The sequence below is a fragment of the Trichosurus vulpecula genome, chromosome 4 (genome assembly GCF_011100635.1).
Source record: "Trichosurus vulpecula isolate mTriVul1 chromosome 4, mTriVul1.pri, whole genome shotgun sequence".
In the NCBI taxonomy this organism is placed as follows: Eukaryota; Metazoa; Chordata; class Mammalia; order Diprotodontia; family Phalangeridae; genus Trichosurus; species Trichosurus vulpecula.
In genome coordinates this window covers 198,476,701-198,489,148 of record NC_050576.1, presented here as the reverse complement: position 1 = coordinate 198,489,148, position 12,448 = coordinate 198,476,701, and the positions used below count along the sequence as shown (strand labels likewise).

The 12,448-nt window shown below is 37.1% G+C and overlaps 1 protein-coding gene across 1 annotated transcript in view; it reads right to left on the bottom strand.

The window, feature by feature from the left end:
- SRP68 (signal recognition particle 68) overlaps positions 1–12,448 on the bottom strand; it is a 52,205-nt gene that overhangs the window by 25,748 nt on the left and 14,009 nt on the right. The window contains exons 4-8 of the mRNA XM_036755295.1: positions 10,172–10,367; positions 9,665–9,747; positions 8,905–9,014; positions 8,182–8,264; positions 7,806–7,946 (exon numbers count right to left, since the gene is read on the bottom strand). Of these exons, the coding sequence (XP_036611190.1) occupies positions 7,806–7,946; positions 8,182–8,264; positions 8,905–9,014; positions 9,665–9,747; positions 10,172–10,367 (613 nt within the window). The remainder of the gene's footprint in view (positions 1–7,805; positions 7,947–8,181; positions 8,265–8,904; positions 9,015–9,664; positions 9,748–10,171; positions 10,368–12,448) is intronic.

The following is a 12,448-nucleotide window of genomic DNA, read 5'->3' as shown; positions in this document are numbered from 1 at the left end:
TCAGGCACATTGTATCAGGGACTCTTTTTTGGGTGGGCTACTGAGGCCTTTAACCACTTGAAATCTGTGATTCTAATTCTACACACCAGAACAGGACTTGAATCTTCCTAGATCTGAAGGCTGGCCCCTTTATCTAGTCTGTCAGATTCCTTCTCCGTCATGTCCCACCTCTGTGCAAAGTTCCTAATCCTTCTGTCTTTATATGGCAGTGCTTCCCCACTCAATCCCCCTGACTGTTTAGCTGTCATTTTCTGGACCACTTCTAATTCTGTTATCGTTTTCTTCATGTGTATGAACCAGAGCAGAACACGGTATTCTAGGCAAGTAATTACACACCATAGTTTGTAGGTTAATGCTTTCTACTATTTTCTGCCAATATAGTTTGATTGAGAAGCAGCTTGAAATGGCAACATAACCCTAAAATGGAGTTTAGAGATTAAAATAAAGTATGCCAATAAATACTATTCAAGGTGTGATTTTGGCCACAACTCTAATGAATACATAAAAATGGAACAATGGGAGTCTAACAAAAAGAGCACAATGTCAAGAAAACCCCAATTCCATTTATTGGTTAAACAAGCAAGTTGTTTAACCAAATTGGGCCTGGTTCCCCCACCTGCAAAAACAATAATGGCTTGTTCTCCCTTCGTTCTCTTTTGCCTCAAAATAATTTTGAGAATAAATGAGATCTAAAACATATACATCTAATCATATACATGTAAAACTAAGAAAAGTGTTACAGACATGTAAAATTTGTATTATGATAATGATGGTAAACCTAAAGGACACTGGCAAGATAGAGATATAAAATGCTTTAGGTTTTTCTGGAAAAAGGTGCTATCACAAAATAAAATGTCTTATCTTTACCAGAGAACTTTATACTTGTTAACAGGAATTTTTTTTTAGTATTCATTTTTGTTACTTTGTATCTTTCCTATTACAACGTCCTTAAAAGTAGGGTCTGTGTCAACGATATCTTCATTAAAGTGCCTTACATATAGAGCAGGTACATAATAAATGTTTTTTTTTCCAAAAAGACTACTCATAACTAAACACAATAAATAAAATAAAACCATGATATAAACAAATTTACTTCTGGCCAAAAGAAGCTTTGTTTACTAAATCAGGATTGAAAAATTATTTTTGAATATAAAGTGTTATTTTTTAAAAATTTAAATCAGATTTCTTGTTTTGATTTTTGCTATGATATTTGTTTTAAAAGTTGTAAAGCAGGGGCAGCTAGGTGGCTCAGTGAGTAGAGCACCAGCCCGGGAGTCAGGAGGACCTGAGTTCAAATGCCACCTCAGACACTTGACACACTGTGACCTTGGCCAAGTCACTTAACCCCAATTGCCCTGCCTTCCCCCCTCAAAAAAAAAAAGTTGTAAAGCTACCATGAATAGAAATGAAATTTCTAATTAGATAAGCATGACTATAAAATAATGATGATGATGTTTTTCTGTGCATTTTGGAAACCAGTCTTGTTAACTTTGTATTTGTACAGAGAGAATAAAAGTGGTCCCTATGGGGCCACACGTTCTCTTTCACTCACTCTTCTTCTTTAATCCATCAATCTTTAACAGCTTTGGAAGAGCTGGCTAGAACACAGACACAAAGAAATCAGCTCTTCTTTCAGCTAGAGTAAACCTAAGGTTTATGGGTAATAATGCATTAGAGAAGTAAGTCTGATAAGGGTTTTTTTTTAAGTCACACTTGGATTCAGGCTATTGAACTCATTATCCAAATTAATAGTTAACTTTTACGGATACTTAAACCATTTTTCCTCTGGTCTAATTCAGTATTGACAAATAATTTGTCAAATGGGGAAAGAAACAAACCAAATAAGGAAGCTAACATAAGAATAATCAGCAAAGAAATGATGTGAATTGATTTTAGACCCTTTTTCTGTCCAGCTGTTCCTGGCTGCAAGCCCTCCCTGCCTGCCCACGCAGCAAAAAATATAAACCAAGGGAGAGGGTAAGTAGATTCTGTCCTACAGTCGGAAAGAAAATACCATTTTTACTGGTTCATCTCATGTTGAGCCACTTGTTTTTCTTTATCTTTGGGGACCTTGAATTTGGCTCACATCTCTCTGAATCCACTCTTTCCTGCTACATCAACTGGCTTTTTACAGAATTTGGGCTCATTTTGCTCAAACCAAGGCATCCTGAACTTTTCCCCTGCCTAAATCTACAATAATCACTTGCTCTTCCTTACACTAACAGGCATATTGGCCTTGGTCCTTTGCCTACCTAGGCCCTTCCTGATTAACTAGGCTACTAGTCTTGGTCTCTCCTAAATTCTAAGTTTCACTGATCTCCATGTTCTGCTATGACAATAAATTTAACTGGATAATTTCAAATTTATTTACTGTTGATGTATACAAATTTTACAAAGGAGGGGTGCCTATGCCTGAGATTTAATCAATATAGGAACTCCCAGTGTGGAAATTGCCTCTAACAATGCAGGTAGACAAGTCATCTATAACTTGTAGACTTGAAAAGTTAGCTGAGGCACTGAGAAGTTAAATCATTTGCCCATGGTCACGGAGCCAGGGTGCATCAGAGAAAAAACTTAGCCTTTGCATCAACAATTCTGCAGTGCTTGTGGCTATCGTTTTTTTGGTTCAACCTACTTTTCACTTGGGGCAGCTAGGTGGATAGAGTGTTGGATCTGGAATCAGGAAGGCTCATCTACCAGTGGTCAAATCTGGCCTCAGACGCTAGCTGTGTGACCCTGGGCAAGTCACTTATCCCTGTTTGCCTCAATTACCTCATCTTCGAATGAGCTAGAGAAGGAAATGGCAAATCACTCCAGTATCTTTGCCAAAAAAATCTCAAATGGTGTCATGAAGGGTCAGACACAATTGAAACAACTGAACAGCAACACTTCACCTTGAATTATTTCCTAAGTCTTCCCATGCCTCCCTGTATTATTCATATTAATCATTTCTTAGAGTGAAATAATTGTACATCACAATCATGTGCCACAGTTTGTTTAGCCATTCCCCCAATCAATGGGCATCACTTTGTTTGCAGTTCTTTGCTACTACAAATGCTCCTATAACTATTCTGGTAGGTATAGGACCCTTTTATCAATTTCTTTAAATCAATAAGGTCTACAAGAATGTACTATTTTTTAAGAGGAAGAAAAAAGGCATAAATTGTTTTAATTAAAATCAAGCTTACACTAATTTAAAAAACACAATTTATGTTCACTACCATAGGCCAACTCCAGAAGAAAGGATTCCACCACAGCCAAAACAGGAGTTACCTAAGATTCTCCCGCGCTCTTCTTTCAGTTTTTTTCCTTGAGTCTCTGATTAAGCAGGTGGCAACGGAAAATAATATTACACATAGCAGATGTGAGTAATTTCAGGTCTACTGCTAAAGCAGTTTGAAGAAAGTATGGCTTTCTGACCACAGATGAAATAAGATTTCTCAAATACAAAAGAATTCTATACAAGTAGGTGGCCCTAAACACTGTCTCTCCCACCCCCTCTCCCCCCTTCATTGATCATTCAGTAGTATCTGGCAATTTAGGCAGTTCTCTTGAAGAAGTATAATTTATCCAGATTAGACCCACAGTTTAATCAACTTCCCCAAAACACTACCAGCTTCACCCAAACCAGGCTCAACAGAGGATAAATGATCTTGGGAGACTTAACTGTATCAGTGGTAGCAATCATCACCACATCACATTACCTTCAAATACAAAAGTAACCTACGAAGAAATACAAATACTATGGCTATGACAGGGAAATATTCTAGTTTGAATATACTCTCTCAACGAACAGAGAAAAAAGAGACTGATTTTTCCAAGAAACAAAAGGATAAATGGACACCAAAGGGGAAATACCTTCATTGCTCCTTTAGGTAAGAGGAAGAAGAAACAAACAAACAAACAGTGACCCACTGCACCACCTACTGGGCACAGGACCTTAGCTAGCACCAGTTTTAGGATCAGAGCTATGGGCAACCTTAGAGATCGCCTAGTACAACTCCTACATTTTACATAAGAGAAAATAGAGGTCCCAAGAAGTAAAATGGCTTCTTCAAGGTCACACAGGCCATTAGACTCTCCCTCACCTTTCCTATTTACAGACTACATGTTACTGACCAATTAATTGTTTCAATAAATACCAGTATTCTTATATGAAGATGAAATTTGCAAGATTATCAACCATCCCTAACACTGATGACACAGGGTCTCCTATAATTAACAGATATATCTTTTCCACTTTTAAATAAGTGTTATACAAAAAAAAAAAAACAAACTAGAAACACTGGGTATCCATCAGATGGGGGAAAGGCTGATCTTATTTGAGAATATGGCTCCTGGAACCAACCCTAAGCAGTATCACCTTTTATCTCATTTTTGGAAATCTGATTCACTCCCATGAATTAAAACTACAAGCTTTATTGTAAGTAATTCCTAAATCTCGAGTATCTCTAGTTCTGACCTCACTTTTGAGCATCAGGCCAATTTCTCCCAACGAGCTATTTAACATTTCCACTGTAATGTTTCACTAGCACGTCAAATGCTATAAAGTTTATTATTTTCCCCACCCTACTGGTTCTCCTTCTGTGGTATTACCACTGGCCCAGTCTCCAATTTCGGAAATCCTGGTGTTATCTCTGACTCTTCCCAACTCCTCTACTTCTCATTTTCTATTAGTTAACAAACCCCTAATGATTCTACCTTTACAGTATATTTTCCATTTGTTCTGTTTCTAATATGGCCACTCCAATAACAACCCTCATAACCATCTGCTATGATTTCAACATGCTCTAAATTGCCTTTCCATTTTAATCAACCCCTTTCTTCGTTTTTAAAGTCTGAATTTGAACACCAAAGGAAAAAAGGGGAACATTTGTTCCCATTTCCATACGCATAGCAGAATATGAAAAGACTGTTTATTAAATCATGAATCTCCACATTATATTAGTTCTCCCTTCTTCTTCCTTCCTACACCAGTATATTCCTTTTATCTTCCCTTCTCTTTCCCCTCTTTAAATTTTAATAGAAGCAATCCAGATCTGAGGACTTTTGTTTTTCTTATGCGATTTCCTCAATACCCTTTAAAGATATTACGGTTCTGAAGAGACAGTTATTTTTCTTCCTAATCAAATGTTAGCACTTTATCATCACACAGCTCCTCCATTTGCTCAAATAAATGTACCTTCCTAGATTTCTCTGAACTCTCATATTTACAATTCAAAGCTTCTACTCAGTTCTAATCTTTTTATCAGAAATGCTTGAGATTCTTGTATTCCAGTATAAGTCCATTTTCCTCCTGTAGTATTCTGCTTCATTTGGAAGGGGAAGTCGTTCTTGATTGTAAAACCTCTGTTTTTTATCTTTTAGAGGCATGTACTCTACAACCTCTTCTTATTTATAACAGAAGCTGCCATGTTTTATGTAATCCTGACTATGGTCTCTTGATACTTGAATCGTTTCTTTCTGGATATTTGCAGTATTTTTCTTTGATATGGGACCTCTGGATTTTGGCTATGACATTCCCAAATGTTTTCAATTTGGCATTTCTTTCACAAGGTTATCAGTGAACTCTTCCTATTTTCACTTTGCCTCCTTATACTAATAGATTTGGGCAGTTTTCATTTATTATTATTTCTTGAAATATAGTGTCTAGACTTTAAAAATAACTAGATTTTCAGGGACTATTGTTTCTTAAATTATCTCTTTTTGATCAGTTTTTTTATATCAAATATGATATTTTCTTCTATTTTTCTAAATCTTTTAATTTTGTTCAATACTACTTGCTATCTTTATGGAGTCACTGATTTCTTTTTGGTCTATTCTAGTTTTCAGAGTCTATTACTTTGGGAAGGTTTACCAGAAGTTCCTCTTCCAAGCTTTTTATTTATTCTCCTTCCAAGTCTTTCTTGAAGAGTTTTTATTTAATTCTTTAGTTTTTGCTTCACTTATTCAAGTATACAGTCCTTATGGAAAGGACATTTTTTCCTTTAAGCCTCTGCCTGTAGTTGTTATAGTATTACTCTTATCTTCTTTTTGGTAATCTTTAGATTTACATTAATTTTAGATACTTATAAGACTTTTCTTTGACTTACTCATCTCTCCAGCTTTAGTTCCTGAATTGGTGCTTTTTGCCAAAGCCAGTTTCCCAGGTTCGAAGATCTACTGCCTTTTTTGGTAGGGTGGTCAAATCTACTTGGTCTTGCTCTGGGTTAATGGGTTCTTTGATGTTCAGAGAGCTGTGTCTTCAGGGCTCTCTACAGCATCTACGAAAGGATACTAGGGACTTTGGCACTCCCAAGGAATGGGATGTTCTGGTCTGGGTACTGCTTCTAAGCCACTTTCCCCAGAGACCCAAACCATCCTTAATACTGGTACCAGACTATTTTGGGGGGTAAGATTAGTTTACTAAGTACAACTGAGTAAGGTTCAAATTCTCTTGTCTTGTATTTGAAACTTTCCACAATGAAGCACCATCTTACTTTTCCAGCTTTACCTTCCAGCTCTTACTTTATTTTACAATAGACTACTGTCCCTATAAGGGACCTTTTACATTTTCACCTCCGTTATCTTTGCAAAAATTATTTCCTTTGCTTCAGGTGTGCTCCCATCCCCCTTTGCCAAGTAATTCCTACAATCCTTTTAAGAGTTCAACACAAATACTACTTATTCCTTGAAGTTTTCCCTGATCCCCTAAATAACAATAACTTTTTCTCATGTAGCATTTTGCTTTGCAACTTTCTAATGCATTTACTATACAATTATTGTGTTTTAAAATTATTTATGTTATGTGTTGCTTAATTCCTTGGTTGTAATGGCAAGCTACAGACAGAAGAGACCTAAGGTTTTCTAAATTTCGTACATCTTCCTCCCTACTTCTGGTGTTTAACAAGTTTGTTGAATTTAATTCAGGTATTTATTACATGGAATAATGAATTCTGAGAAAGTTAACCATAAAGAAAATTTTTATAATTCAAATCATGTTCTCATTGATGTTAAAATGAAAGAAAAAAAATCTCAATAATCTGGGTTGAAAATGTTTGGTGAGAAAGGAATTAAGAGAAAGGTTGATATGTTGGGGATTTTAATACTGGGAGTAATTTGCAATATTTTCTTAGCCTTACGGTTCTCTCTCTGCTGTCATTCATGCCTCCTCAAATCACAGAAAGCTTTCCTCATACCTAACAATGTTCTTACTTCATATTTACAACTCCTAGACAAAGAAGAATGAGGGTGCTATATTTGAACAAAGCATAAGAAGTCTTGAAATTCAAGGCTTCAAATGTGAAATTGTGTCCAACTCTTCACCCCATTTGGGGTTTCCTTGGCAAAGATCCTGAAATTGTTTGCCATTTCCTTCTTCAGCTCATTTTACAGATGAGAAAACCGAGGCAAATAAGGTTAAGTGATTTGCCCAGGGTCACACAGCTAGGAAGTGTCTGAGGCTGGATCTGAACTCAAGTCTTCCTGATTCTAGGCCTAGAACTCTATCCGCCTAGCTGCCCAAAAAAGTTTAATAGAGAATGCATATATAGATTCAACAAAGTCAAAACTATTGTATCATGCATAAACCTTCTATGTACTGTTATTATCTTGCACATTCTGATTTCTATTTGTTGCCTCCCCATCTCCTCCCCCATATTAGAAGGCAGGGCTGGTTTGCTTTTTCTTTGTACCAAACACAATGCCAGACACACAGGAAATGTTTAATAAATATTTGTTGATTAAAATGAGCCACCTATATGCCCCAACCTCCCCTCACCCACCCCACGAGAAAGAAGGGAAAAAAGTGGAACCTTCATCTATACCTGATTAATGGCTGCTTCATTGTCGGCCAATCCCAATAAGAAGATCCTCACTTTGTCGATCTTTACTGGAACAGTTCTCCCTCTCCACTCTACTTCACTCATCGTAGCTGCCTGTTTGGCTCGAGTCTGGGTGATCAATGACTAGAAAATTAAAAAAACAAAAAGGCAGTTCAATTTTTTATATACAGGACAACAAATGATATGTAAATGGAATATGCTGCTTTGTATTGGGTACATACTTATACACTCTAAAACCATTTGGATACATTCATAAAGTACCTACTTATGATACATAAAAGAAGTTCCTTTGTGGTACACACAAAGCACTTAGCTTATGAAAGCCTGAAATATTAAAAAAAAGTACATAGTGAATTACCTCCAATTTCTCAGCCAGAAGACCCTCAGTACCACCAGATCTCAGTCTCATCTGCATCAATTCACTAATAGCTGACTGGTCCCCTAAGAGAAAGAAAGAAATGAAGACCTCCAAAATCCCTCAATGGTTTCAATGACTTTCTAGATTCAGACAGACTTTAAAAGGATTTTATATACAAACCCCAGTAGATATTAAATACATTTAAATGTTTCAAGCAATAAGACTGACCACTGATCCAAAGGCTTATTCTTTTATAAAGCATGAACTTGAACGAGGTAATCAGTTTCTCTTTAAAAAATGGATGTACCACTCAGTGCAGAGACATCATTCAGAATGGTATAAAATCAGGGCCAGCTAGGTGGCGCAGTGAACAGAGCTCCAGCCCGGGAGTCAGGAGGACCTGAGTTCAAATCCAGCCTCAGACACTTGACACACTAACTGTGTGACCTTGGGCAAGTCACTTAACCCCAATTGCCCTGCCTTCCCCACTCCAAAAAACAAAACAAAACAGAATGGTATAAAATCATAGCAAGAAAGGAAATGAAATTTTCTTCTGTATCCACTAACACAGTTGACTTCTGTATTTATGTTGAAATGACAATATGCCAGTGCTGAAGGGGAAAGTTTAAGTAATTTCTAAAAACCATTGGGACTAAACTACTACCACTCTTGCTTATGAGCCTCAAGTTAAAATAGGTAGTACTATTTTAATACTTTGCTTACCAATATTATAGGCACAATAGCGTATGTTGGGTGAAATCTCTTCTACTCGCTGATTATATAATACAGCCTGTTCCTCAGTAAAAGCACTAGCTAGCTTTTCATAGATGGTTCTGGAGAAAAGAGAAAAGTCACATTTAAATGACTGTTATCAGTCTTATACTGAAAAAAAATCGCAGTTAGGATAGTGGCTGAAAACTATAGAATCCTTTTAGAAAGCTATTAATCCATGGCAGAAACCTTTGCACCAACATAGCAAAATTGGTATGCTATTACTCAAAATGATCTGCACACTCATTAAAATGGATGCTCCCTCTAATAATGCTGCTTACAACCTATCCATTCCAGCCCTTCCTATACAACCAGTGTCCATGTCCTTCCATAAGGTCACTACAGAGAGTGCGTCTAATGTGCTAGAGGCCTTCCTTCCCCATCTTCTTTTGACAATCACAAGGATACCAGTAAGGAATATTACTGTCCACAGTCTTTCCCTTGCTTTTGCCACATGACCACAGGTTGTCCCTTGCTCCTACCAATACAGCAATCCTATTTTTTTTGAAAACACATTTCTCTGATGGTATCCTTTATTCCATTTCTTCTTTATAGGGTGCTGTAACAGCTGTAGGCTATTTATTCCCACAATGAACGTACTATAAAATTGTAGTTCTAAAGAAAAGGAACCATTCTGACAGCTGTAGAGCCAAGCACAGAACTAGATATGAAATTATGTATTCAATTTAACTATAGCTTTAGGAAGACTCACTTGCATTTGTTAAAAGCCTCCATTGCTGCCTTCCATTCCTGATGTTCAAAGCGCAGCATTCCTGTTAGGTAAGCCATGTAAGCCTAAAAGTTTGCAGGGAATGAAGTTCAATTTCAACAAAATGATCCACAAAATCAGTGTTGGAGATTAATATCTATCTATTTACTTAGTACAAAAATTGACATTAACCACTCATTCTTTATTAAAAACAAAAAAAGTACCTTCATATCTGGTTATTTCTTATTGACTTGTCAGAATGCTAAAAGAGAAAAGCTTTCTATAACCAAACGAAGAGAAGGTACTACCTCTGAAAAGTCAGTTATTTAAGTCATTATCAAAAACCCAAGAAGCTCCAATTAATACCTTCTAAAAAAGTCAGAACAAGTAGTTTCTCCCAAATGCCGGTTTAAAACATGTGAAACTCCATTCAGTAAAAAACAAAACAACCCAAACCAATAGTTATCCTCTCCTCTACTCAGTAAAGCCAAACTGGATGTGGACATTAACCTGAGCCTCTAGTTTAGTCTTGGCATCCACCCTATTACTCTCACACAAACGTTCCAACTCCTCGGCATGCTTCACAGCTTTTCGAAGTCGAGATAACAAATGAAACCGTTTTCGAGGCTCAGTGTTTGCTTCTTGTTTGAGCTGCATGGCATAGCTCCAGGCTCTTTCAGCATCCATCAAAATCAGAAGCAAGTATCTAGACAGGAGAGACAAGATGAAACAGAAGGGAAATTAGGGAGAAAATAGGACATGAACATCAGGTTTAAATGCATTCCCCCAAAGTCCCCTTCTCAGATCTCTACATTTCTCTCCACCGCCCCCCCCCTCCCCCGCCACATAATTTATCTACCCTTATAGCTTCAAACAAGTACCTCTAAGCCACTAACTGCCATATTTCACCAGTCCTGACTTCACATGCTTCACCTAGATCTTTTCTTTGGGATAATGTCACCTCTAAAATGCAATATAACCCAAATGAAAATCATCTTTACCCTCAAACTATCTTTCTCCCAACTTTTCTCCACTGATAATACCACAATTAGTCAAAAATGCATCACCTTTAAATAACCCAGTTCTCCTTGGAACGACTTAGCAAGTAATTATTCATTAAATACCTGAAGTGTGTAGAGAGCACTCTGCTAGCCAAGCAAGGTATGTACAGCACTTGGATAGGATAGTGCCTTCCATCTAAGACTAAATCCAATTTATCCTGTCCATATCTTGTTTGTATATAGCTTTTGGCATGCTATCTTCCCTACAGGATTAAAAACAGGGACTGGTTTTTTGCCTTTTTTTGTAACCCCACCACTTAGCACATATTAGGCACTTAGTAAATGCTTGCTGACTTGACTTACGTAGCTTATAATCTAGCAGAGAGACAGGACAGACACAAAGATATTATAATGCAAAATAAAACACAAATCCATTAGAGATGTACAAACAATTGCTACTTGATGTCCGAAAGGGAAAAAGATTCACAGGAGAGGTTGTGTTTGAGTTTGGCTTGAAGGCTAGATAGGAATTCAAAAGGCATAGTAGAAGAAGAGGGAAAAACATTCTAGCTAGAGGAAACATTGAGGGCAAAGATATAGAGGCAGGAATATGTGGAACATGTCTGGAGGTATGGAGGAGCCCACACTATCAGTATCATGGAGTTCAATGTAGAAAATGGTATGAAGCAAATAAAGCTGATGGCAGATTGTGGAGGGACTTGAATACTTAGCAAGGGCAACCTTTATTCGGTAGACTATAAGGAATCAATGAAGGTTTTTGAGCTGGAGTGGCACAACCAGATCAAAGAAACAAGGCCTAATGAGGGTAAATGATTTGCAAAACAAACATAAAGCTGATTACATTATGAAGTATGAACTGGAAGATGGCCAGGGATGCAGTACAAGAAAGAAAGGGTGAGAAGTCTAAAGAAGTGCTATTTTGTTAACCATGTAATTGGGACAAGATGTATAAGAGGGAATGACTACTAGAGGAAGGTCCTTGAAGAGATATAAAGAGAAAGGAGTAAGGACAAAGGTAAATGAACTAGCTTTATGGAAGAGTAGGGATATTTATTCTTTTATGACTACAACAGAGAAATGAATAATGCTGCTGAAAATTTTTAAGGATGGGAGGATGTGAGGCACTGACGGTCCTCAGTGGAACAGGAACCAAAGTTTTAAGTAGTGGGGCAGTGGGGTTTGAAGACATTATAAATAGAGCATAAAGCCTGAAACGATCACTGTGTGTACTGAGCAGGAGAGTACTTGCTGGAGTAGACAGATGGATTGCTGAACAGCAGTAAAAGGCCAGCTGACATTATCTACCATAAATTTATAGTGGGTGAAGTCAGCCTGATTTCATGACTTTCTATAGAATCACTCAGCAGTTTATGAGAACCGAAAAAACTGGAATAGCTATTATCTAGGAACGATGAAAGCAAGTTAGGAATACAGTGAGTGAGAATAGAGTAATTCTAAGGTGTGAACTAGTAAAATAGCAGAGTAGTAAATTACACAGTCAAGGCTGAATAAGTAATGAAGTCAAAAAGAAGGAAAAGAACTAGAAAAGCAGGGAAGGAGTCAAAAGACAGTAGATCCTGATACAGGCAACTATTTGGTTTAGCATGAGTGAATGAGAGACAGGACAGGCAGTTGTGGTTATAGAAGAGAATTACAAAATTCTCAAAATTTGGAAGTGGTATACTTCTAAGAAATGGTGAGGTCCAGGGTGTGATCATGCTAACACGTAAATGAAGTTGAATGAAGAAGCACATGTAGTTGGAAT